At 42.7% G+C, this 23866-nt stretch overlaps 1 protein-coding gene across 13 annotated transcripts in view; it reads left to right on the top strand.

Annotated features, from left to right (window-relative positions):
• The first annotated feature begins 323 nt into the window (after positions 1-323).
• The window catches only part of LPIN1 (lipin 1), a 69403-nt gene continuing 45860 nt past the window's right edge, over positions 324-23866 (top strand). For 3 of the 13 annotated variants that reach the window (XM_032792322.1, XM_075063675.1, XM_075063672.1), the window contains exons 1-3: positions 324-411; positions 14499-14699; positions 18312-18407. In XM_032792322.1, the coding sequence (XP_032648213.1) occupies positions 355-411; positions 14499-14699; positions 18312-18407 (354 nt within the window). In that variant the 5' untranslated portion in view covers positions 324-354. Of the gene's footprint in view, positions 412-697; positions 820-7342; positions 7466-9496; positions 9630-14498; positions 14700-18311; positions 18408-23866 lie in introns of those variants that run through there. The other 10 variants (XM_075063676.1, XM_032792316.2, XM_075063674.1 and 7 more) reach the window with 9 other exon arrangements.

Genomic DNA, 23866 nt, shown 5'->3' with positions numbered 1-23866 from the left:
AAAATGCTTGGCCAAAGACATCCCTGATATAATCCCACGGATGGGATTTCAGAGTAATGCCTGTAGACATCTGTTCAATTTCTAATGAACCCTATTGACTCCATCCCATTCAATTCTGTAGGACTTTTCCAGCAGGGGAGGCAGCTTTGAAATGCACCGCACACACCAAGATCTGTCTGCGCTGAATTATGAGATTTACAAAAAATGAGTGAACATTAAAACCTCAAGGAGGCAGAGTTTCCTTACCTAGTGCCTGATCCAAAACCCATTAAGTCAATAAGAAGAGTCACTGACTTCGGGGAGCTTTGGATCAGCCCCCAAATGCCTTATCCAGTGGGATGCTGAGTCCCTCCTATGAGATGCTGGGCTGCTTTAATTCCTGCTGCTGTCAGTGGGTGTTTGGGAGACCAGGTGAGTGAGGGAATCTTTTGTTGGAGCAACTTCTGTCAGTCAGAGAGACAAGCTTTTGAGCCACACAGAGCTCAGTGTCTTGTCTCTCTAATAGCCTGGGACCCATAGGACTACATCTGCACTCCATACAGCAGTGGGTGTTGGGGACAGTCAGAACCTCACAGGATCAGGCCCCAGGCGACTGACACTTGATAGATCTGCTGCAGTGTAGGCTGCTGTTCTGAGGCGCTCCCGATTCCCCTTTCGTCCCCCCACCTATCCATGTCTGTATTCTGTGGGTCCCTCCTCTAGGGCGGGCACCAGACAGCTAGTGATGTCAATTGACATCTCTGCAGCAAGCTGTTTGCACACAAAGGCCAGTCCCAGGACAAGGCAGTAAGTAACTGAGCTTCCTCTTAGAGAGAGAAGGTGAGGTGGATAATATCAGTTATTGGACTAACTTCTGTTGGTGAAAGAGACAAGCTTTGGTGCTTACACAGTGCTTCTGCTTGATATTCTTCCCTACCTCGTTCTTTGCCCTAGAGGAGAATGAGGTGTGTGTGTGGGGTGGTGGTGGTGTTATATGTGTGATGCGTTTTTGCCTTCCTGTGGTCCTGGGAACTGTTGATGCTTTCTGTTTTGGGGGGAAGAGGCAGAGAATTGATGATAAAAGGAGGAATTGGGGAGTTTATAAAATAAAAGGAGGATTTGGAGGGGGGCCAATGTGAAAGAAAGAGCTGGGTTTTTAACTGCTTTGGAGTATGTAACCGGTACCCATTGAGATCCTGAGCTTCAAGCCGGCATCACCAGGTAGGCTTTTCATTCTCCTCTGGCATCGGTGCCATGACCTTGGGGGCCCCTTCTCTCACCTGCTTGGATTTAGATCGTGCTTTAGAAGGTCTGAACTGCTTGGAGCACCAGCTTTTTCTCTTAATTCCGGGTCTGGTTTTAGTAACAATTTAAGTGAAAATAATAATCTTGGTGAATAAATGATATAGCTTACTTTCCTCCAGCTAAATTCTGTTTTCAGGTTCATCTGGGTATTTAATTTTAAATTGGCTTGCTGGAACCATCAGTGCTAGCTTTAGAAAGTGCCCCACCAGATCCCCAAAAGGCTGGGATGAGAAATTGAGTTTCCCTGCCTGTCTCAGTAAAAAAATGAGAGGAAAGGAGAGAGCTGGGTTTCTCTCTTTAGTTGTTTATTCTCGGCAAAGTGTACCCTATGCCTCTATAGGTAGCTGTGAACTGAGTAGGAAGCTAGGAGTTAGGAGATGTGGAGTCTGTTCCCAACTATGCTGCTGACTAACTGTGTGACCTTGGGCAAGTCACTTCGCCCCTCTGTGCTTCAGTTTTCCCATATATATTTACCTGCCTTTGAGATCTTCTGAAGAAACATGCTACATTAATATCACTAGACTACACCCCAGCTTTATCTGAGAGGGGAAAAGGAAAGAGGGATAACCAGGCCAGGCAGAGATTTAAGGTTACAGCGAAAGCTTGGTAGAGGATAATGGAATTTAATGTGTAAAACTGAACTTCAATTTTTTTTCTTTCTGTAACAACTAGCAGTTGTTTTGAGTGATAGACCCTCTTTGTCTTTTAAGAAGAGGGATTTAAACTTTCATTATGTACTTTAATATAAGGTTTTATACAAACATCCTCATATGTAGACTGTGCTTCAGTAAGAAGAATTTGTGTTGAAGAAATGCTACATTTTGTGCAAATTATATTTTTATTATAAGGCAAGAGTATGCTTCACTACTATGTAGTAGCCTGTCTAATAATACTTAGATAACCAAGATGATGTTTTCACCACTGGTATGTGATACATCTTAACTACTATGCTTTGGAGTCGATTTTGTCTTTCCTATGTAAACTCATTGGCCTACCAACAAACCCGTTAACCTCCAGTTTGTTCTGTTTTTTGTTGTTGCGTGTTTGCTTGTTTTCACTACCATGGCAGAAAATATATATCAGCAACTTTTAAGTAGCTGTAGATAAGGATTTGTCGTTGTCAGCATTTCAATTATAAAGTCAGATGGAAATTTCTGCTTGTTTTAAAACTGGCATAAATTCCTGGAATGAATTTAAAAAGTCAAGTAAAAAACATTATTTGACAATCTCAAGGGTAAGGCTGCGAAAAATAAGAGCAATGGAACACTAATGGATTTCTGATGCTCCTAGTTCTCTAAGAGCTTTGTTTTAAACTAAAATCTTCATGTTATTAGCCCAGGATGTGGACTACATGCCAATATCTGCTTTCTTGACTCATGCGAGTACCCCATTCACTTCAGTGTGACATTGGGTTGTCAGGAAGATGAACAGGATTTGATCCTAGGCTCTTTTTCATACATCATATGTTTATGCCGTGTAGGTATGTGTGTGTATATGCACACACACAAAATGATCAGAACAGCTCAAAATATAATAAGGGTTTGATTTGAAACTCTTGAAATCCAGAAAATATAAAATCAAAGGCTAATAGACAAATCTCGCTTTGCAGTATTATAAACCATACAACTTAACTGAAAGAAAGGGACACTAGGTCACAGAGAGGTCCCATCTCAGAGTTGAATATACCGCTATTCTTGAATCACCAGCAGGGCCAGCGCTTCCATTTAGGTGACCTAGGCGGTTGCCTAGGGTGCCAGGATTTGGAGGGGCTGCCGCTTTCGGTGGCGGGGGGTCCTTCCACACTCCGGGTCTTCTGCTGCAGTTCTGCGGCGGGTCTTTCACTCGCTCCGGGACCCGCCGCTGAAGTGCCCTGAAGACCGAGAACGCAGAAGGACCCCCCCGCCGCAGAGTTGCCGCCGCCGACCGGGAGCGCGGAAGGATCTCTGCCTAGGGCGCCAAAAACCCTGGCGCCGCTCCTGATCACCGGACCACATTCTGCTTTGACTTACCTATCTAAAACTCCTTGACTTCAGTAGAATAGTCTTCGGCAGCACCAGAATATAGCCTGTTGTGTTTTCTCCAATTATTTTAAAAGTTTCTAAATCTCATGTGCCAATTTGTACTTTGGTGTCTATCGGTTGCATTTATTTTGACCCCATTGGTAAAGTATGTGAGCACAGGATCTTTACTGTATTTCTCCTCACAATAGCTTTGTGAGAAAGGGAAATATCCATACTGATCCTCATTTTACAGATAGTGTCTCTGTGCCTCAGTTTCCTAAGTACCTAAGGCCACTGTGGTAAAGGAGGCAGTTGAACCTGGGTCGCTCTACTCCCAGGTTAACATGTTAACCACTGACCATCCTTCCTGCCTTTGCACATGAGGAGTCATCACTAGCAAACTACTGCTCTCCAATCTGGTTGACCTTGTTTTTTTGGGTTAAAGAACTTTTATAAACATCTAAACACAGTACTGCATTTTTTATATAACATCAACATTTTCAAACTGAAAGACTTCCTGTGCTTTTGGAATGACAGATGTTGAAATTGATGGCAACTCCATACAAGCTAAAGGGCATTTTTACAGTGTCCTGTTGCAGTGGTTCTCAAATTTCATTGCATCGTGACCCCTTTCTGACAACAAAAATTAATACATGAGCCCAGGAGGAGGGACTGGAGACCGAGTACACTGAGGCAGCAGGGCCAAAGCTGAATGAAGCCCAAGGGCTTCTCCCCAGGGCGGTGGGGCTTGTGCTTGGGCTTCAGACTTGTTGGGGCCCTTGGCCAACACCAGCGTTGGCAACCCCATTAAAATGGGGCTGCAGTCCACTTTTGGGTCTTGACCCACAGTTTGTGTAAGATAAAGAAATACAAGTATTTGAACAAAAGCATTCTTGTTTGGTATGTGCTTGTGTAACACCAACAGACCCTGGTTGTTGGCAGGCAGGCTTGAACCTGGGAAACTTAGCGTATGAGCCTCTACTGCATGAGCTAAAGGCCATCTGGCTGTTAGCTAAGGCTGTAGAGCAGACTCATTAATCTCTTCGTCTCTCGCAAAGTGGTCTCAGTGCCACTAGATGGGACAGAACACCACACTCAGAAGGTGTGTGGGTTACGCTTGCATTTCAAACATGGAAATGCAGAAGTGAACAGGGACCTTTATTTACTAGGATTGAACTGCAGAATATTTCTGATATTTTAAAAATAATGGTAGGGCCTAAAACATTAAGAGCAGGCAGGTTACTAGGCATCTGGTAGACAAACACAACAGAAGCGTGTGGGTGTGGTATGGGCATGTTTCAGCAGCTTGGAAGCTGGTGGGCCTGATTTTTCTTCTAGGCCGCTGCCACTGGTCCATGCTGGGGAGACCTTTGGTACTGGCTTTGGCTAATAGGTATGTGATTAAAATATAATATAATTAAGCCATATTTTTAATATCACAGCCTTTTCTTGTTGCTTTTCTTGCTTAATCTTATTTACAGAATAGTCTAAAGCAAACTTCTTCTATCTGTCATGCTGGAAATGAGATATGAATTTTTAAATGCCAGGCTTACCATACTTGGAGCTTATCAGGTCATATAATCATGGCCTACATAAGGCTATTTCTGAATAGGTGAGTGAGTGATCCATGACTTCAGACAGGTGGAGTTTCTTCTTTATTGTTCACTTGGGTGAGTGGCGGCAGAATTTTGTCTCTTCTTCCTCGTGGTGATACCAGGAAGTTTACTCCAGTCCCATCCCCAAATGAGCATATCACTTGTCATCTATGGAGGCCAAAGCTGTTTGCTTGGGGGAACCTGTGTATCTGCACTGATATTCAACCTACCCCAACTTTCCACAGTTTTTTTACCACTGGTTCCTCTGTTGTTTGCTGCTCTCCTCACCCTAGAATAGGCCTCTAAGAGTTTTTCACATCACAGAGGGTGAAAGCAGGTCAGTTAATACTGACACTGTCAACATGATTGATCTGATGAGGACCCAGTTTATTGGGGGTGGGTATGTGGGAACAATGCTGTGGAGAGCAGATCTGTATCTAGCTGTGCACTGTGGACCCTGACTCCTGTGGAGCCACCACAGAGACCCTGTGTCAGAGAAAGGGGGAATGAGGGTGTGAAGGTGACCCAGCATATTGAATAGCCCCTATCCAGATCCACACCACCTTTCTGCCCCTCCACCACTATGGGCAAAGGGAACAATATGCCTCCTGATGATCAAGAGTTTAAAAATTAACACACTTGGGAGGAGCTTCAAATACATGTGACCATCCACTTCATTCTCGAGCTCTCATCCCTCTCTTTCCTTATAAAAGAACTTTGTGGCATTTCTAAGATTGTATGCTTAACAGTTATGGTCCTATCACCGTAATATGAACATTTTCACAATCTTCAGTGCACGGTATTTATTCTCATAAAACCCCCATGAAAGAGGAAGTGCTATCACCCAGATGGGAAATTAAGGCACAGAGAGACTAAATGACTTGACTACGGTCATGTAGAAAGCCTGTGGCAGAGAAAGGTCTTAAATCTGTAACTCCCAAGTCTTAGGCTGGTGCCCTAACTATTGGACCATCCTTTCTTTCTGCAGGAAAGGTTGGATCTAGGCTTCTCGTTTGGTTTTATCTTAGAGCTAAGCTGAGCTCTGAGGTCTCAGCTCAGAGCTGAATCTGCTCTACAGCTCAGCAGTACGTGTTCACCACTGGGTACTTGGGTTGGATCCATCTCTGGTGCTCAACAAATATAAAGGACAAGATTTTCAAAATGACTTGTGATTTTGGGTGCCTTAGTTTTTGGATCCTCTACTTGATGCTTGAAAGACAGCCTGATAGTTAGAAAGTGTTGGCTTTTTCAAAGTGCCATGAGTTGAGCACCCAAAAATAGGTTTTAGGTTTTGTATTTCAATGACAAAGAGTGGTACATCCAATTTTTGAAAATTACAGCAGTGACTTTTCATGAGATACTTCAATCTAATAAATCAGTTATTGTTGTGGTTCATGTTCAGACAGGTAGCATTAATCTTAATTTTGCAAATAGCCATTCAAAGAATTTTCATCTGAAGTATATTCTTCCCTTCAGCATGCTTTTAGCATAAGTCTTTCCAAAATGTACAATCTTATAAGGCTTTTTTCTTGGCAAAGAATAAGCCTTAGAAGAATGCCATAAAGTACTGTAAAAGGAGCTAGTGTTTAATAATGCAAACAGCATTGAACTCTTAGACCCCAGGAAAAAAGAAATCAATAATAGTAGGATACTGGAAATTAGAACTCATTTTACAAGTTTTAAAATGATACATTGTGGGCAAAACTCTCCATCCAGTTACACTAGTATGAATAACGACTAACTTGTGGAGTCTGGAGGGACCAAAATGTGGTTTTAGGATGTAACAGTTACTCTTCCTGGTTTTACATCCTTGCAGCTGAGACCAGTGGGCAGATCCTTAGCTGGAATTGTCACAACTCCAGTGACTTTAATGGAACTAAGATGATTTAAATCAGCTGAGGATCTGTCCTCAGGTTTTGGCCACTTCCAGCATTGCACTGGTTTCGTGAAAAGTTCCTGCTTATTAAAGGGATAGTATACATTGTTATTAACTGTTATTTGCTGTTTGTATTGTTATAGTGTCTAGGGACCCCATTCATGGGTGAGGGTTCCACTGTTCTAGGTGCTGTACAGATATACCAAAAAGACATCTCTATAGATGTGTTTTTTATTGAGCTTTTGGTTTGCCTTGCATTTTACCATGCTGCAGATCATCTTCTAGCAGCCTGCCAGACAGCTCTAAGTGCAACATATTTCTGACCCAAGAACTTGTTAACGGCAGCTGGAAGTGCAGAAGGGTTACAGGAATCTCCTGATTCTGCTTTGTATATTCTGGTTCATCAATATTATTGTGAAATGTATGTATAGATACTATATAAGGAGTTATGTGTATATATACTGAAAATGTTATTGAAGTGTGTTTCAAGGTATTAGTCATCAGAAAACAGGTTTTCTGTCAGACAAGAGATGTTTAGCCATCTATCTGTTTACGTGTAAATTGACTGTTGTCTCATTCACAATCAGTCCCTTATCATCAATCTGAACTGAATGCAAATGAAGAATTGTAAAAAGGAATCTCGGAAATAAACCAACAGGAAGAGGAACACAACAGGGGAAGAGAACCTTATCTTGAGGTGCATATAAAAGGTTTGCTTGAGTATATTTGGGGGTACAAGGGAGATGCCTGGGCATCCCTTAAATAGGAAGTAAATGGACAGCAGACTTGCTTTGTGAAAAAGTGGTCTCAACTAGAGTTAGCTGAAAACAGTGAAAAGACCTTTGTGAGATAAGCTTCTTTAGAGAGGAGGTTAACCTGTTAGCGAAGTTTAGTCTCTAGAAAGCATATTATGATTTTATTTTTATATATAACCATTTGTTCCCAATATTCTTATTCACTATCACTTGAATCTCTGTTTTTCGATAATAAGCTTATCCTTGTGTTTACTATAAATGTAGCTAAGTGCTGTGGTGTTAAGCAAATTACTGGTTCTGAGTTGACTCTTACAAGCACGACTGGTAATTCTATGAGTGTTCAGTAGGTAAGGGGCTGGACACTACAGGGAATGCCCAAAGGACTTGGTGTATGCCTATCACTACCTGTACAGAGAGAGTGAGCTCTGTGGAGGCCTGGAAGGTTGTGCTTGTGCTGCCAGAGGTTATTGGTTTCAGGGAGCTGATCCACAGCAATCATAAATAAAACTACTTTGTGCTAAGTGCAGGTGGTGATAAGAGCCTCGGAACCCTGAGTGCCCCTGGGGAGTGGCACAATGTTACCAAAGTTGTTATTGCATGGGATTTTCAGAGAGCACCAAGTGACTTAGGAGCGCAAGTCCTATTGAAAGATAATGGGACTTATATTCCTAAGTGATTTATGTGCTTTTGAAAATCTCATCCATTATTTGATAGCACCCAAAGGTATGCTAGGCCCCCTTTGTCATAAGTATAATTCCTAATTCTGAACCTTAGCGTCCAAAGTGTGGGTGCCTGCATGAAACCTCCAAGCTTAATTACCAGCTTGGATCTGATAGCGCTGCCACCAGCCAAAAATTTCCAGTGTTTGGCTCACTCTGGTCTCCCCAAAACCTTCCCTGGGGGACCCCAAGACTCAGATGCCCTGAGTCTTACCACAAAGGGAAATAACCCCCCTCCCCTTGTCTTCTCTTTACTTCCTCCCCAGGCTTCCCCTCCGTGGGTTATCCTGGAAGATTACTGTACTTAAACTCCTTGAATTACAAAACAGAGAGGGCAATTTACCTTCCCCCCTCCTTCTTTTTCCCCCTCCCAGTCTTCCCCTGAGAGAGACCGTAATCCTGGCACAGGGATTTCTATCCCCTAGAGCCTCACTTAGAAAAGAAAATCCAACAGGTTTTAAAAAGAAAAGCTTTATATAAAAAGAAAGAAAAGACATAAAAATGGTCTCTGTATCAAGACAACAATATACAGGGTCAATTGCTTAAAAGAAAAATATGAATAAACAGCCTTATTCAAAAAGAAATACAATTTAAACATCCCAGCAACTACACACATGTAAATACAAAAAAACAATAAAAGCCTATTGTTTTTCCACCTTTGTACTCACAACTTGGAAACTGAAGATTAGAAGCTTGAAGATAGAAAAATCCCTCTCATAGCTGAGAGACAGACCGGAGACACAGACCCAAACATTCCCTCCCTGAGCTTTGAAAAATCCGGTTTCCTGATTGGTCCTCTGGTCAGGTGTTTGGTTCCCTTTGTTAACCTTTTATAGGTGAAAGAAACATTAACCCTTAGCCATCTGTTTATGACACCCTTACAAAAGGAACAGAAGTCCTGCTCAAAAGACTTTACAATCTAAATTTTGATGTGACCTAATGAGTGAGGGTGAAGAACAGTAAGGTGGGGAATTGAGATGACCAGAAGAGTAAAGGACCATGATTATAAGGTAACTCAGTTAAAAGTATGTGGATGTTACTGTGGTGCCTTTTAAAGGTTTTGATTTTGTAGGTATATTTATATATAAAATGGAGAATAAAGATGTAAGACAGTGAACTTAGTTATTGTGGGCATGTGGGAGAGTGAACTTTTAGAAGAGATTTAAATGAGGAGGTGGTGGTGGCTTACGTAGATCAGCCTGGTGTAGATTAGTAAAATATTTAATATGACAGCTAACCATTTGTTTTTGACCTATTCATCTACCAGAAAAAGTGTCTTCATTGGGAGCCCAGTTTTGCAATGCAAAATGCTGAATTTGTCTTACAGTCAAAGTGAGTTGAGGATGCTCAGCAGCTGTCAGAATTAGGCTCACGTGTCTTCAGGCTGAAAATGATATCAGGTAGTGGGCAAAGTTGGCTAAGTGCTTTTATTTTCATTGTAGCTACATGTTGTTGTCCCAAGGTATGGATCTGCCTGTACATTCCAGTTCAGTACAAAGAACAAAACAGTACCAACTGGGAAGTTCTAACAGGAGCAGTGCAGATAGTTGGCATAATTTCTTTTTGATTTTTTTAATGAGCTAAGAGCGGAATGGCTTTACATTTTCCCAGTAGCAACAATATTTTCATATGGTATGGCCTCTGTTACCATACAAAGATTATGTCTTTCTACATTATGTTCGCGTGAAGGTCAGAGGGCCACTATTTCATGTAGAGAATGCTAAAGGTTATATCCCCTGAGCTGAAGTTGTTTATTCTTGGAACTGCTTCCTGGATAGCGAGTTAAAGACTTCTTGGAGCAACTGGAGTAAAACACGTTGCCAGGCCCATGTGCAGCCTCCTTGGGAATTGAGAAATGTTTCCTGGAATGTTGACATTCTCTGGAACTGACCCTGGACCCAGAATATAAACTCTCAGACCTCTGTAGGTGCTGAACAATTTAAGCTTTGGTTGCGTTGCTCTTTTTAAAAATTAAACGTGGTTGGGAATCTCAGTCAGAATTCTGAATTACTTCATGCTGTAAATAGCCTTTCATGCCCTGAAAGTACAACCACTAAAGCATTTTTCAGAAGTTTGAAGCAATCTCAAAAGTTTTCCTTAGTTTTCATCAGCTCTGTCTGGTGGCCAGAAGTTTAAAAAGTACTTGATCCAGTTTGCCTGGACTTCATTTTGGAAATGAATGAGGATGTATGAAAATACACAAAGATGGAATAGGATTTCTTTATAGTCAGGCAATGTTGGACATTGAACAAATGAACAAAGCACTAGAGGCAAGGGCATTATTGAGGGGCTAAAGTCATCTGAGCTGGAGCAGAGTGGTGCAAAGTGCACCTTGACTTTCTGGACTCTCAGAGGGCTTCATTCTAGGGCGACCAGACAGCAAGTGTGAAAAATTGGGACGGGGCCTGGGGGGGGGTAATAGGAGCCTATATAAGAAAAAGACCGAAAAATCAGAACTGTCCCTATAAGATCAGGACATCTGGTCACTCTACTTCATTCTGAGGACAGGCAATATTGCTGTGATTTCTGCTGGGTGAGGGTAAATTTAAAATCCTCTCATGGCTGCTTAGGAGCCCCACTGGAGTAAGTTGCTGTCAAGATCTTATTCCCACTTTGAACTTTAGCATCCAGAAAGTGGGGACTTGCATGTACCCTTCTAAGCTTAATTCCTAGCTTAGATCTGATAGCATTGCCACCAACCAGAAATTCCAGTATCTGGTACACTCCCTGTCTCCCCAAAATCTTCCCTGGGGGACCCAAGACCCAAACCCCTTGGGTCTTAAAGGGAAATAAACCATTTCCCCTCCTTTCCCTGAGAGATACATGGATCCAAGGAGTCTGGATCCTAAAACAGAGAGGAATTAATCTTTCCCTCCCCTTCTCTTCCCCCACCACTCCCTGGTGAGTTCAGACCCAATCTCCTTGAGTTTTACACAAGGAAAAAATCAATTAGGTTCTTAAAAAAAGAAAGCTTTTAATTAAAGAGAGTTTTTTTTTTACTTTTTTCTGTCTCTGTAAAACCAAGATGGAAAATGTTTACAGGGTCTTCAGCTTTACATAGACTAGAGGGACTCCCTCCCCCCTAGCTTAAGATACAAGTTACAGCAAACAGAGGTAAAATATCTTTCCAGCAAAATACACATTTGCAAATAAAGAAAACAAACATAAAGACTAATCTACCTTCTATCTAGTACTTACTATTTTTGAACATGAGAGACTGTTTCAGAAAGATTGGAGAAATCTGGTTGCATGTCTGGCCCCTCTTAACTCCAAGAGAGAACAAAGAACAACCCAAAAAGCACAAATAAAGACTTCCCTCCACCAAGATTTGAAAGTATCTTGTCCCCCGATTGGTCCTTTGGTCAGGTGTCAGCCAGGTTCACTGAGCTTGTTAACCCTTTACAGGTGAAAGAGACATTAACCCTTAACTATCTGTTTATGACAGTTGCTGAGGGGATGCACTGAATCAGCACATCTCCCATCCTCTTCCCTGGCTGGCATCATTGGGACTATGCTGGCCTCCCAAGTTCCCTCTCACGTGAGGAGAGTTTGTGGCTTCTTTGCAACCACTCACCTACTAGACATTCTGTTGTTGCAGGACTCTGCCAGGTCCTATGACAGGATCAGGCATAGACTGGGGTGAATCAGGGACATGATGGGCTGGGCCCAAGTGGAACAATATTTAAATTTGTTTGAGCTGAAAATAAAATCTGTTTCTTACTAGATCTTTGTTTAAAAAAAATCACCAAGTAGAAGCAATGGTAATATTTCCAAAGCAGCAGTCTGTGCCCAGAGCGCTAGGTGCACTAGGATACTGCTGCTGCCTCTTAAATGTGCATTCACCCAGATGCATGTGTAATCAAAGAGCCCATAGAGGGAAAGTGGTTGGCTCCCTTTCTTGATAGTAGACGGTTTTACTCCTATGTGCCAGTTAGTGAATAACTAATTTTAACAAGAAATAATCAGGAACATATTTTCTAAATACAATGTTACCTGAATTTAGCAGAATAAATAACAAACAGGAGACATTTCATATTCATAAAGATTAATGAGCTCCCTGCATATGACTGTATACCTCTTTGAGACAGCTGATGTCATATGAGTTCCCTGCATATGACTGTATACCTCTTTGAGACAGTGATCATTCCAGCATCCATTGGCACACCATGTGGGTTTGTGCTCCTCTCTGAAAATGTTCACACCATGGATACATTACTTAATTACAAACATCCATATATCATTAATTATTCTAATGTATTAATTACACTAATGTAATGCTTAAGTTCCCAAAACTTCCCATTATAAGAGTCTGTTTTGAGTTGCTTATAACTTTGCCAGACTTTAACCGTTTGAGAGAAGCTTTTTTTTGCTGGAAATTAGCCTCAGGCTGAAATTTCATGGAAAATTTCAGATGAGTCACTTCAGCCGTTTCCAAGAATGAAGTTAGTGAAAAATACACTGTTTTGGCCAGTTAAAGTTGTCAGTTAAAAAATGCTGACAACTTCTCCTTTGAAAAGCTGTAGTACCTCCATTCTTTGGAATAGGGACTTGAAATGTGGCAGGGTGGTGTCCTTTTTGTTAGGGATTTGCCTTTTGCTGTCCCTGTGAAAGCCACCCAAATTTGATCAAGTTATAATCCTTTGAAAAATCTCAACGTGCTGCGTGAGGAGCTTTCTGATGACCTGAAAATCAAAAAGGAATCCTACAAAAAGTAGAAACACAGACAGATTGCTAAGAATGAGTATTAAAAAATAGCACAAGTAGGAAGGGACACAATTAGAAAGGCAAAGGCACAAAATATGTTTCACCTAGCAAAGGGGACAATAAAAAGAGGTTCTATAAATATATTAGATGTAAGAGGAAGGAAAGTGCAGGTCTATTATTTAATGGGGAAGGAGAGCAAATAACAGATGATGCAGAGGAGGCTGAGATGTTAAGTGCCTTTTTTGCTTCAGTCTTCACTAGAAAGGTTAATTGTGACCAAATGCTTAAGACAATTAATATTAACAACAAGGGGGAAGATTCTTGGGCCAGAATAGGGAAAAATAGGTTAAATAATGTTTAGATAAGTTAGATGTATTAAGTCAGGAGGGCCAGATGAAATTCACCCTACAGTACTCAAGGAACTAGCTGAAGCATTCCCTAAATCATTAGCGATTATCTTCAAGAATGGTTGGAGAGCAAGCGAGGTCCCAGAGGACTAGGGAAGAGCATGAACAGTACTATCTTCAAAGAGGAGGACCCAGAAATTGTAGACCAGTCCACCTAACTTCGATACCTGGAACGTAAGGCTTTTGAAACAGTCCCACATGATGCTCTCATAAGCAAACTAGGGAAATACTGTTTAGATGAAAATACCTTAAAGTGGGTGCATAACAGGCTGGGCCCCCCTTTCATTATGATATTACATTTAATTCAGATTTCAAAGTCAAGTCTGATCCTCTAATCTGACCTCCTGTATAATGCAGGGCAAAGAATGTCCCGCAAAATAATTGCTAGAGCAGATCTTTTAGAAAAACTTCCAATTAGTGAGTGATCATGTATTTTTTTTTGACAGGAAAAGTCTTATGAAGGTTCTCTCTTTCCTTTTGTACTGGAGTGGGAGATTTGCAATTGACTTAAGTGGTGGTGGGAGAATTGGACCAGTGGAGGGGCAACCCACTTGCCCAATCCAACTACACAGGCCACGCATACTCAATATTGAAAACAAAAGAAAGTGATGTAGTTGAGGAGGGATATGAAACAAAAAAGTTTGTCAATTTAGATACAGTTGGAGCAATATTTGGGAGTTGCAGCATCTGAAAGTCTGACTGTGGTTTAGAATACAGCTGCTCTCTGGAGTTTTGGAAGTACGCCTTTACCTCGATATAACGCTATCCTTGGGAGCCAAAAAATCTTACTGTGTTATAGGTGAAACCATGTTATATCGAACTTGCTTTGATCCACCAGAGTGTGCAGCCCCGCCCCCGAGCACTGCTTTGTTGCGTTATATCTGAATTCGTGTTATATCAGGTCGCGTTATACTGAGGTAGAGGTGTAATTATCACTCTTTGAGTTATGAGCTGCACTTTATTTTGCTTCTAGTATCTGTTCAAAAGTACAGCTACTGTAAATAAATTAGAGTAGGTATTCCCATTCTGTGTGAAATCATTTCTTTTCTAACATGAAAATAATCCATTGCTGGAATCTAAATGTTTCTGGATTGTTCAGGAGTCTTGACAGTATCAGATTTTTTTGACTACATGTATCTTCTGTATGCTTCTTTTCAGGCACAAACCATGAATTACGTTGGGCAGTTAGCAGGCCAAGTATTTTTTACTGTGAAGGAGCTCTACAAGGGATTAAATCCTGCCACGCTATCTGGATGTATTGATATAATTGTTGTACGTCAGCCAGATGGAAGTCTTCAGTGTTCCCCTTTCCATGTGCGCTTTGGGAAAATGGGGGTTTTGCGTTCTAGAGAGAAAGTGGTAAGAAAAAAGAAGTCTTGTTACTTCTCTTGTTTTCTTGATGTGTGAACTCGTTGCATGTAGATACAGAATATGTTAACAATGTAGCAGTCAAAGCTTTCATTAGAGGGTCTTTATAAAGAGCCTAAATTGTATTTTCAAGGTTCAGTTAAAATGGTTGATAATACTATCATTATTTTAATGCACAATGTATAGATAGTTGATCATAATAACTACAAACCAAACTACAGGTAGGCAAATGTATTGATTGAAAATACAGTTTCCATGTCTACAGTTAGACTTTTACTTGGAATTTCACAAGCTATAACTATGGCTCATGTTATTTAACTTGATAATATTTATAGGATTGTGTTGGCATATTGACAAATATTTTAATTAACGTACACCTCAAGATTCCTCTCATTATAGCTAAACTTAAACATTTTGCTGTGGTTTCTGTACATGTTCATGATGAAATACTTCCCATAATTGTTGCAAAATTCCTTTTCAATATGGCAAAAGGTTGACAGTAAAGACCTAGGTTGACATTAAATTCTCATGGTTCTTCATTAGGACCTTGTTGTTCATCATGTTTGCTAATGACCTGGAAAAAAGGTGTGAACGGTGAGGTGGTAAAATTTGCAGATGGCAAAATTATTTAGGTTATTCAAAGCTAGAGAAGGCTCTGAGAGACTTCAGAGGAACCTAACAAAGCTAGGAGAACTGGCAGCCTCATGTCAAATGAAAGCCACTGGTGACAAATGCATGATAATTTATACTACTTACAGTTAATTTAGAACCTAAAATGTGCGTAATCGCTCAGGAAACAGATCTGAGTATCATTGTGGGTAGCTGAGTGAAAACTGTTGCTCACTACTTCTAAGTCAAAAAGGAAAAGTGTGTATAAAGAATGGGTAGAAAATAATACTGGATAATGTCAATATATACATCAGTTGGATGCCCTGGCCCGAAATACTGTGTTCAGTTGTGGTCACCCTAATCTCAAAAATGATTTAATAGAATGGGTGACTGAAATTATTAGAGGCATAGAGATACTTCCGGCATGGAGGAGAGATTGAAAAGATTGGGGCTATGACAGTTGTTAAACAACAACAATGAATGGTGTGGAGATGGCAAATCAGGTTTTCCTGGGTCTCCTTTATGATAGTGCCAAGACGGGGCATTTAATGAACTTGAAAGGCAATACATTTACAACTGATAAAAGGAAATACAGATAAATTGTACATTGAGTGAAAATGTGATACTTTTTGATCAAAAGTATCACTGAAGTCAAGAGCTTAGTAGGATTGAAAATAGATTAGAAATTTATGTGGCTAATGCAACATTGTAGCAAAGCAAAGACTCACCGGTGCTGCCTGCTGGTCGTCCTGGGAATTAGCTGTTGTCCATCCCAGAGCGCCCTCTGCAGGCCAATGTCTCACCTGCCTTAGGGCTCCTGTGTCCTCCGAGTCCCCGGTACCTTTTTACCTCAGGGTTCTGCCCTAGCAGTACCTCCATGCTCTGAGTCTCCCCTCCCAGGGGAACCCCCAAGCCTCTACACACACCTTGCCTCAGTGACTACTGTGAGTCATCATCTAGCCCCCTTCTCACTGGGGCAAACTGCAGTCTGTAAACGCCACTCATCATTGGCAAGGGGTAGGACCTGCTGCCTTTGCCTATCCCTGGTCTGCCTCTCTGCAGCCCCCAGTACCTGTTTTGGCCTTTAACCAGGCTCGCAGCCTGGGGATTTGGCAGGCTGGAGCTCCCCAGCTTCCCCTTGCCTTTCCCCTGTACCCTGAGCTTCCAGGCAACCAGGTCCTTCTCCCTCCAAAGCTGGAAAGAAACTGACTCAGTCTCTGGCTCACCCCTTTTACAGGGCCAGCTATGCCCTAATTGGGGCATGGTCCCAGCTGTGGCTGCTTCCCCAATGAGCCCAGCCTTTCACAGGAGCAGGGTAACTGCCCTGCTACATCCTCCCCCCACTCGGCTCCTTCATGGGGCCGTGAGCACGGGCTTGTATTTGGCGCGGTTTACCCCTGTCCCAGACACCTGCCCCTTCTGCAGCGTGAGGGAGACCCTGGCGCACGTTTACTTGGAGTGCGCCAGGTTGCAGCCCCTATACAGGCTCCTCACCAATCTCCTGTTGCATTTTTGGCTGCACTTTTCCCCTCACCTCCTTCTCTATGCACTTCGTGTCCGTGGCTCCACGAAGTCCCGGGACGTCCTGGTCAACCTCCTCCTCGCCCTGGCTAAACAAGCCATCTACACGACCAGGGAGAGGAGGTTGGCCGATGGAGACTCCGGTGACTGTGGGGCTTGTTTCCGGTCCATGGTCCGTTCACGTATCCGGGCAAAGTTCCTCTGGGCAGCGTCCACTGGCTCCCTTGACGCCTTCGAGGAGCAGTGGGCGCTGTCCGGGGTTCTCTGCTCGGTGTCCCCATCGGGCTCCCTTCTTATGACCCTCTGACCACACTCCCGTCCCTGTTCTTTTATTAGTTGTCCCCCATAGTCAGTGGGCTTCTGTGGTCCTGTGGGTCCTCCCCTTAGGCGGGAGGGCGATCCTTTAGCAGTGAGCGGGCTTCGCCCGCCCACTTCCCAGGAACCCAATAGATACATCCTCCCCCCACTCGGCTCCTTCATGGGGCCATGAGCACGGGCTTGTATTTGGCGCAGTTTACCCCTGTCCCAGACACCTGCCCCTTCTGCGGCATGAGGGAGACCCTGGCGCACGTTTACTTGAAGTGCGCCAGGTTACAGCCCCTATACAGGCTCCTCACCAATCTCCTGTTGTGTTTCTGGCTGCACTTTTCCCCTCACCTCCTTCTCTACACGCTCCCTATCTGTAGCCCCACGAAGTCGTGGGATCTTCTGATCAACCTCCTCCTCGCCCTGGCTGAAATGGCCATCTATACAACCAGGGAGAGGAGGTTGGCTGATGGAGACTCCGGTGACTGTGGGGCTTGTTTCCGATCCATGCTCCGTTCACGTATCCTGGCAGAGTTCCTCTGGGCAGCGTCCACTGGCTCCCTTGACGCCTTCGAGGAGCAGTGGGTGCTGTCCGGGGTTCTCTGCTCGGTGTCCCCGTCAGGCTCCCTTCTTATGACCCTTTGACCTCACTCCTGTCCCTGTTCTTTTATTAGTTGTCCCCCAGAATCAGTTGGGTTCTGAGGTCCTGTAGATCCTCCCCTGAGGCTGGGAGGGGGGGGAATCCGTTAGCAATGCCCGCCCAGTTCCCGGAACCCAATAGGTACAAACATCTACGGTTACATTAGATAAAACAAAGAATTTTTTTATATGGGATAAAAACTTTCATGATTCACGGTGCAAGCCAACCAGTAATTAACCAAAACAATGAGGAGTCCTTGTGGCACCACGAGGACTCCTCGTTATTTTTGCTGATACAGACTAACACGGCTACCACTCTGAAACCTGTCATTAACTAACAGAGATTAGCAAGATACTGCCCCAATAGGCAGCTTTCTCCATAATTATCTACTATAGGTTTCTTTCACCTTCCTCTGAAGCATTTGACCAATGTCAGGGACAGGATAGAGCAATAGAAGGAATTGATATGGCAGTTCCTCTGTTCCTAAGATTGCTTTATTTTTATTGTTGTTTTTTTTCTCCCCCAAGGTTGACATAGAAATTAATGGTGAACCTGTAGATTTGCACATGAAACTAGGGGACAATGGAGAGGCATTTTTTGTACAGGAAATGGACAATGATCAGGTAATGTCTAAAGATGATTTTCATTTGTCAGCATTCTGGTGCATACATTGTGGCAGCGATTTTGAATTTAGGGCTTTTGTTTAACAATATACCTCGATCTAGAATATGTTTTACTGTGTCATTCTGACAGTTGCTGTGCATTTTTTCTCACAGAGGAGTTTGGTACTGGATTAAATTAGCTTTTCAGGTTTGACAGCTTGGCAAAGCCCATTGTCAAAGTAATAAGTAAGGCCCAAATGTGTGTGTGTGTGTGTGCATGCATGCGCACACAGGCACAAAAATATGAACACTTTAGCACATTCCAAATATCCGCAAGTACATTGCCTAATGCACACTTGTAATCAGTGATTTACACTGCCTAGGCCTATGCTTGCACAAATCTCTGATTTGTGTGTGTGTGCATTGAGCATTGTGCTTATGCAAAAGTGTGTGTGTCCTTTTAAACATTTGGTGTTAAAGTGTTCATGTTACTCATTAAAGGTATGATTCTGTACCCATTACTCACACCGAAAACTACTTAAACTAGAACTCCTGTTGTGAGAATCTGTGATTAACTGCTATGCACTTTAAATGAGGGCCTCACTGATGTTGATGACACTTCTCACAAGGTAGAGAACGGTAAACCTTTTAAGGGTATTTGCTTTAGGAGTATGTGACAATTGTTTTGATTCTCCAGCATGAGACAACCTTTTAAGCCCTGATGCACCAGTTTAGTCCCATTAACTTCAGTTATGAGTTGCATCCATGAACAATCTTTCTCCCCACATCTTTACATCTAAATATGTTAGATGGTAGCAATCGTTTCCAGATAAACAAGATTGCTAGGAAACTTTCCACATGTATTTTAGATGGGATGTGTATATTATTTAGTGTATATAACCACATAAACAGAATCTTTGGGAAAGTTCTGGTCTCCATGAAATCTTGACATTGTGTGATACAAGTCATGCCTGTCACTGATGCAGAGGTTACTAGCTCCCTACTGTTTCCTGAGTCTGACCGCACTCCTGTCCCTGTTCTTTTATTAGTTGTCCCCCGGAATCAGTGGGGTTCTGAGGTCCTGTAGATCCTCCCCTTAGACTGAGAGGGGGATCCTTTAGCAGTGGACGGCTTCCGCCTGCCCACTTCCTGGAACCCAATAGGTACTGTTTCCTGAGAGTGGTGTGGTCTGCACGTAGATCATGGGGGCATGACCAGGGCATAAGTTATGAATCTTCACTTAAGAAATAGTGGTTCCATCGCTTAATAAGCATTGAATTCTGCCCTGGGATGTGCACAGTGCCTGCAAAGCTCCCATTCAACTGGAGCCTAAGCAATCATCTAATATATGTTCGAGGCGCCTTGTGTGAAAAGCAAAAGGAACAATTGTGTTACAAGGCAGAGCCCTAACTGAATGTGGAAGTGAATGTGCCTTCCAGGGTGCAGCATATGCTCCACTGTGTAGCTGGGTAGTTCCATGAACCTTTTGTTGGGTGGGGTGTGGCTCTGCCTCCTCCCTTCCTGTCCTCCTTTGGCCCTACGGGGAGACCGCAGCTTATTGGGGCACATGGCAGAAGCAGTCTCTGTGTTCAGGGAGCGTAGGGACAGTGTGTGGAAGCTTCTCAGGCCTCTCCTTGCATCCATGCTGGGGCCTGGCACAGTCTAGCCCAGTGTCTCCATTCTGATTTGTTAACAGTTGAGATGAGCCTGAGTCACAAGCTTTGGGTGTGGATCCAGAGCAGAGTCTGTGGAGGTTTGGATCTAGGATTCTGGTTCAGGCCCATTAGAGAGAGAGAGAGTGCTGAGCTATTAAGATGGATCAGACTTACCCCCAAATTCTATGTTGTTTGGTTCTTGCCTATATCTAGCATCAACTGGCTGGAGACATGGGCCAGTATTAGCTATACGGCATAATTCCTAATTCTGAACCTTAGAGTCCAAAGTGTGGGTGCCTGCATGAAACCTCCAAGCTTAATTACCAGCTTGGATCTGATAGTGCTGCCACCAGTGTCCCTTTGTGTGTGTCTTTTGTCGGTCTCTCGGCTATGAGAGGGATTTTTCTATCTCAAGCTTCTAATCTTCAGTTTCCAAGTTGTGAGTACAAAGGTGGAAAACAATAGGCTTTATGTTTTTTTTGTATTTACATGTGTGTAGTTGCTGGGATGTTTAAATTGTATTTTTTTGAATAGGCTGTTTATTCATATTTTTTATTTTAAGCAATTGACCTGTAATGTTATCTTGATACAGAGACCATTTTTTGGTCTTTTCTTTCTTTTTTATAAAGCTTTTCTTTTTAAAACCTGTTGGATTTTTTTTCCAAGTGAGGCCTAGGGGATAGAAATCCCTGTGCCAGGATTACGGTCTCTCTCAGGGAAAGACTGGGAGGAGAGAAGAAGGAGGGGGAAGGTAAATTGCCCTCTTGTTTGTAATTCAAGGAGTTTAAGTACAGTAATCTTCCAGGATAACCCCAGAAGGGGAAGCCTGAGGAGGAAGTAAAGAGAAAAGGGGAGGGGGGTATTTCCCTTTGTGTAAGACTCAGGGCATCTGAGACTTGGGTCCCCCAGGGAAGGTTTGGGAGACCAGAGTGAGCCAAACACTGGAATTTTTGGTTGGGCGCACTATCAGATCCAGGCTGGTAATTAAGCTTGGAGGTTCATGCAGGCACCCACACTTTGGGACTATTGTCTCGGATCTCTGAAGGTGATCGTTGAACTAAAACTACGATGACCTCTGCTTTTCCGTCTTCAATTCTCAGGCTAAACTCAAAAGGAGAGAGAAAGAGGGAGAGATGTTTCAGGTCCAAGTGTTTGGGGTGGGGGCCCCTGCCCAATTGAATAAAAAAACCCTCAAGCTTAATTTACAGATTGTCTTGATACGAGTGCTGCAATTCAACCAAAATTCCAGGTGTTGGCGCCAACGCGAATCTGGCGGTCTTCCCAAAAAACCTCCTGGGGGACAACAACTTCAGAGCCTGAGTCTTACCAAAGTGGAAAACCCCTCCCTGTTTTCTCTTTATTTCTCCTTTCTTTTATATTTTTACTTGTTATTATTTACTTTTACTCTCTTCTCAGGTTATGTTGTTCCCGTCCACTGTGGTTATCCTGAGAGATTTACTGTATTAAAACCCTTGATTTACTAAAGTCTTCCCGGTTTTAAAACAGAGAGGGCAAAATTTTACTTTAAACCCTTAACTTTTTTTTCTCCCTTCCAGTCTTTCCCCGAAGTAGAGTCGTTTAAAAATCCCCTGGCAAGGATTTCTATCCCAGTAAGCCTCACTAAGAAAAGAAAATCACCACAGGTTTAAAAGAAAGCTTATATAAAGAGAAGAAAGCATATCAGAGAATAGGTTCTTCTTGTTAAGATATACAATATACAGGGGTAAATTGTTAAATATAAATATGAATAGAACAGCCTATTCACAAATCAAAGAAAATCAAACTGAATTAAACAATCCAGCCACTGACACATTCATAATACGACATAAAAACATATAAGCTATTGTTTTTCAGCTACTTAACTGTACTTCACAAACCTTGGTTGAACTGAATATCATCCGCGAAGACTGTGTAGAAATCCTTCGATAGCCACGAAGAGCAAGATCGATCTCATTTGATAACGAAACACATACGATTCAGAACAAGAATGGTCAAGACACCGTGCGGGGTAAGGATCTAGCAAAGGAACACAGGGGACGGGGGGAAGGTAGGCGACATGAACTCCCTCGCTGAGTTTGAAAAAGGTTTCTGATTGTCCTCTGTCAAGTGTTTGTTCCCTTTTTGGTGGTTTAACCTTACAGTGAAAGAACATACTAGCTATTTTAGACCCCCATTCTCTTGTGCATAGTATAAAACCTCTAGGAGCTGCACCCGCTGCAGCAGAATCGGTTTCCGATACAAGAGTGCGCTTGGAAGGCCTGGGATGGACCCGGGGTAAGGGCGAACCCCTGGGCGAATGTGTTTTGATGAGTAGATAGGGTAATGGGCAAGACCATTCCTGCAGAGCTAGAGCTCTATATTTTTGAACTGTTGGAGTGAAATATAAACACCCTGGTTTTGATTTTTGCTTCGGAGGTATCCTTAACCATCCCTTGGTACCTCCCATCTACCAGAGGAGTGCTCTGATGGAATAACGCTGAAGCCAAGCGAATAACTTTAGAATGGACAGGGGTGAGGAACCTGCGACATTACTTCCACTGGATGCTCCACGGTATCAATCACTCGGTCTACTTGCTTCCACCAGTCTGTATAGGAAATCCAATTTGTGTCTGTGAAGCAAACGAAGAGAGGAGATCAGGAAATCTAACCCATAACTTGACAGTTAAAAAAAAGGAAAAGGATAAGAGGAGAAGAGAATGGAGACACATCAAGAAGATCTACTGTGCAAAAAAATTTTCCTACAGAGTAGGTTCAAGGAAAGATATGAGCCCGTGACAATAAGCGGTATCATGAGTTATAAATGTAATCTAAATGCAGAATGGAAAGGATTAATATGTTTTTCTTGCATGTTATTGCCACAGAGAGGGGCACTCAGTGTTTTCTGGATTTGTGTAAAAAATGCCTCGAAATTAATTACCAAACCTGAAACTAGTTATCGAATCCGCGAGACTTTTTCTGTCTGAACCAAAGGGAGAGAAACCCCTTTTAGTTTGGCTTTTACTGCTGTAATGGTATAGGTAGGAACTAATAGACACTTAACCACATCAAAGGCTTAGCTAGTGTAATTGCATCCTTCCATTGATTTTCAGTGGAACCTACACGCTGAGATAGACACCACGCAGACGAATTTGTGTACATACAATGGATAAACATTCTGATGATTAATGCCAGAATATCATCAGTAATTACTAGATGCGCTGTAATGTGCAAACCCAATAGATCTGAAGGGTTACAAGATATGGGGAAGGCACTCTTCGTGTCCTCTCTTTGGCCTAGCTTGTCGCTCGCCAGTTGGCTCTTCAGCCCTTGTTTCGCTCTCCCGTACTGTGTTCAGAGTAACAATAGCTCATGGGTGCAGTTCTGCTTTGGATCGATCTGGCAAATCGGAGGGAAGTTTGTGACATACCGTGATTACTTGTTCGGATTTATCACTCTACTAGATACTCCAACCGCCATACTCATCTATTATACAGAAAAGCTCATCTCCAGTCGTGTCAAAGCGATGTTGAGGATTGAAGTTGGAGTAGCCGTAGCAGGAGGATGTCAGTGTTTCCTCACGGGCCACTACACTTCTTCTCAGATTATCAGACTTCCCTCCAGCATCCCACATGGCTGAGGAGCAAGATGGGCGCTGTCAATGGAGTATTTTATAAAAGATTATATTCGTAAGAATAATAGGACCAGTGGACCATGTATAAGTACCTGTGAAACAGTTGTCCTCTAGGAGACAATGATATACTGCTGTGAAATGCTATAAAAGATGGGTGTGATTTAGACCTATAGGGCGGGGGCGTGTTTTCTGCTTCCCCCACCCCCTCCTCTCAC

Source organism: Chelonoidis abingdonii, chromosome 3, assembly GCF_003597395.2.
Source record: "Chelonoidis abingdonii isolate Lonesome George chromosome 3, CheloAbing_2.0, whole genome shotgun sequence".
Lineage (NCBI taxonomy): Eukaryota > Metazoa > Chordata > Testudines > Testudinidae > Chelonoidis > Chelonoidis abingdonii.
The sequence above is the reverse complement of the archived record's forward strand: the minus strand, read 5'-3'. Positions and strand labels throughout refer to the sequence as shown.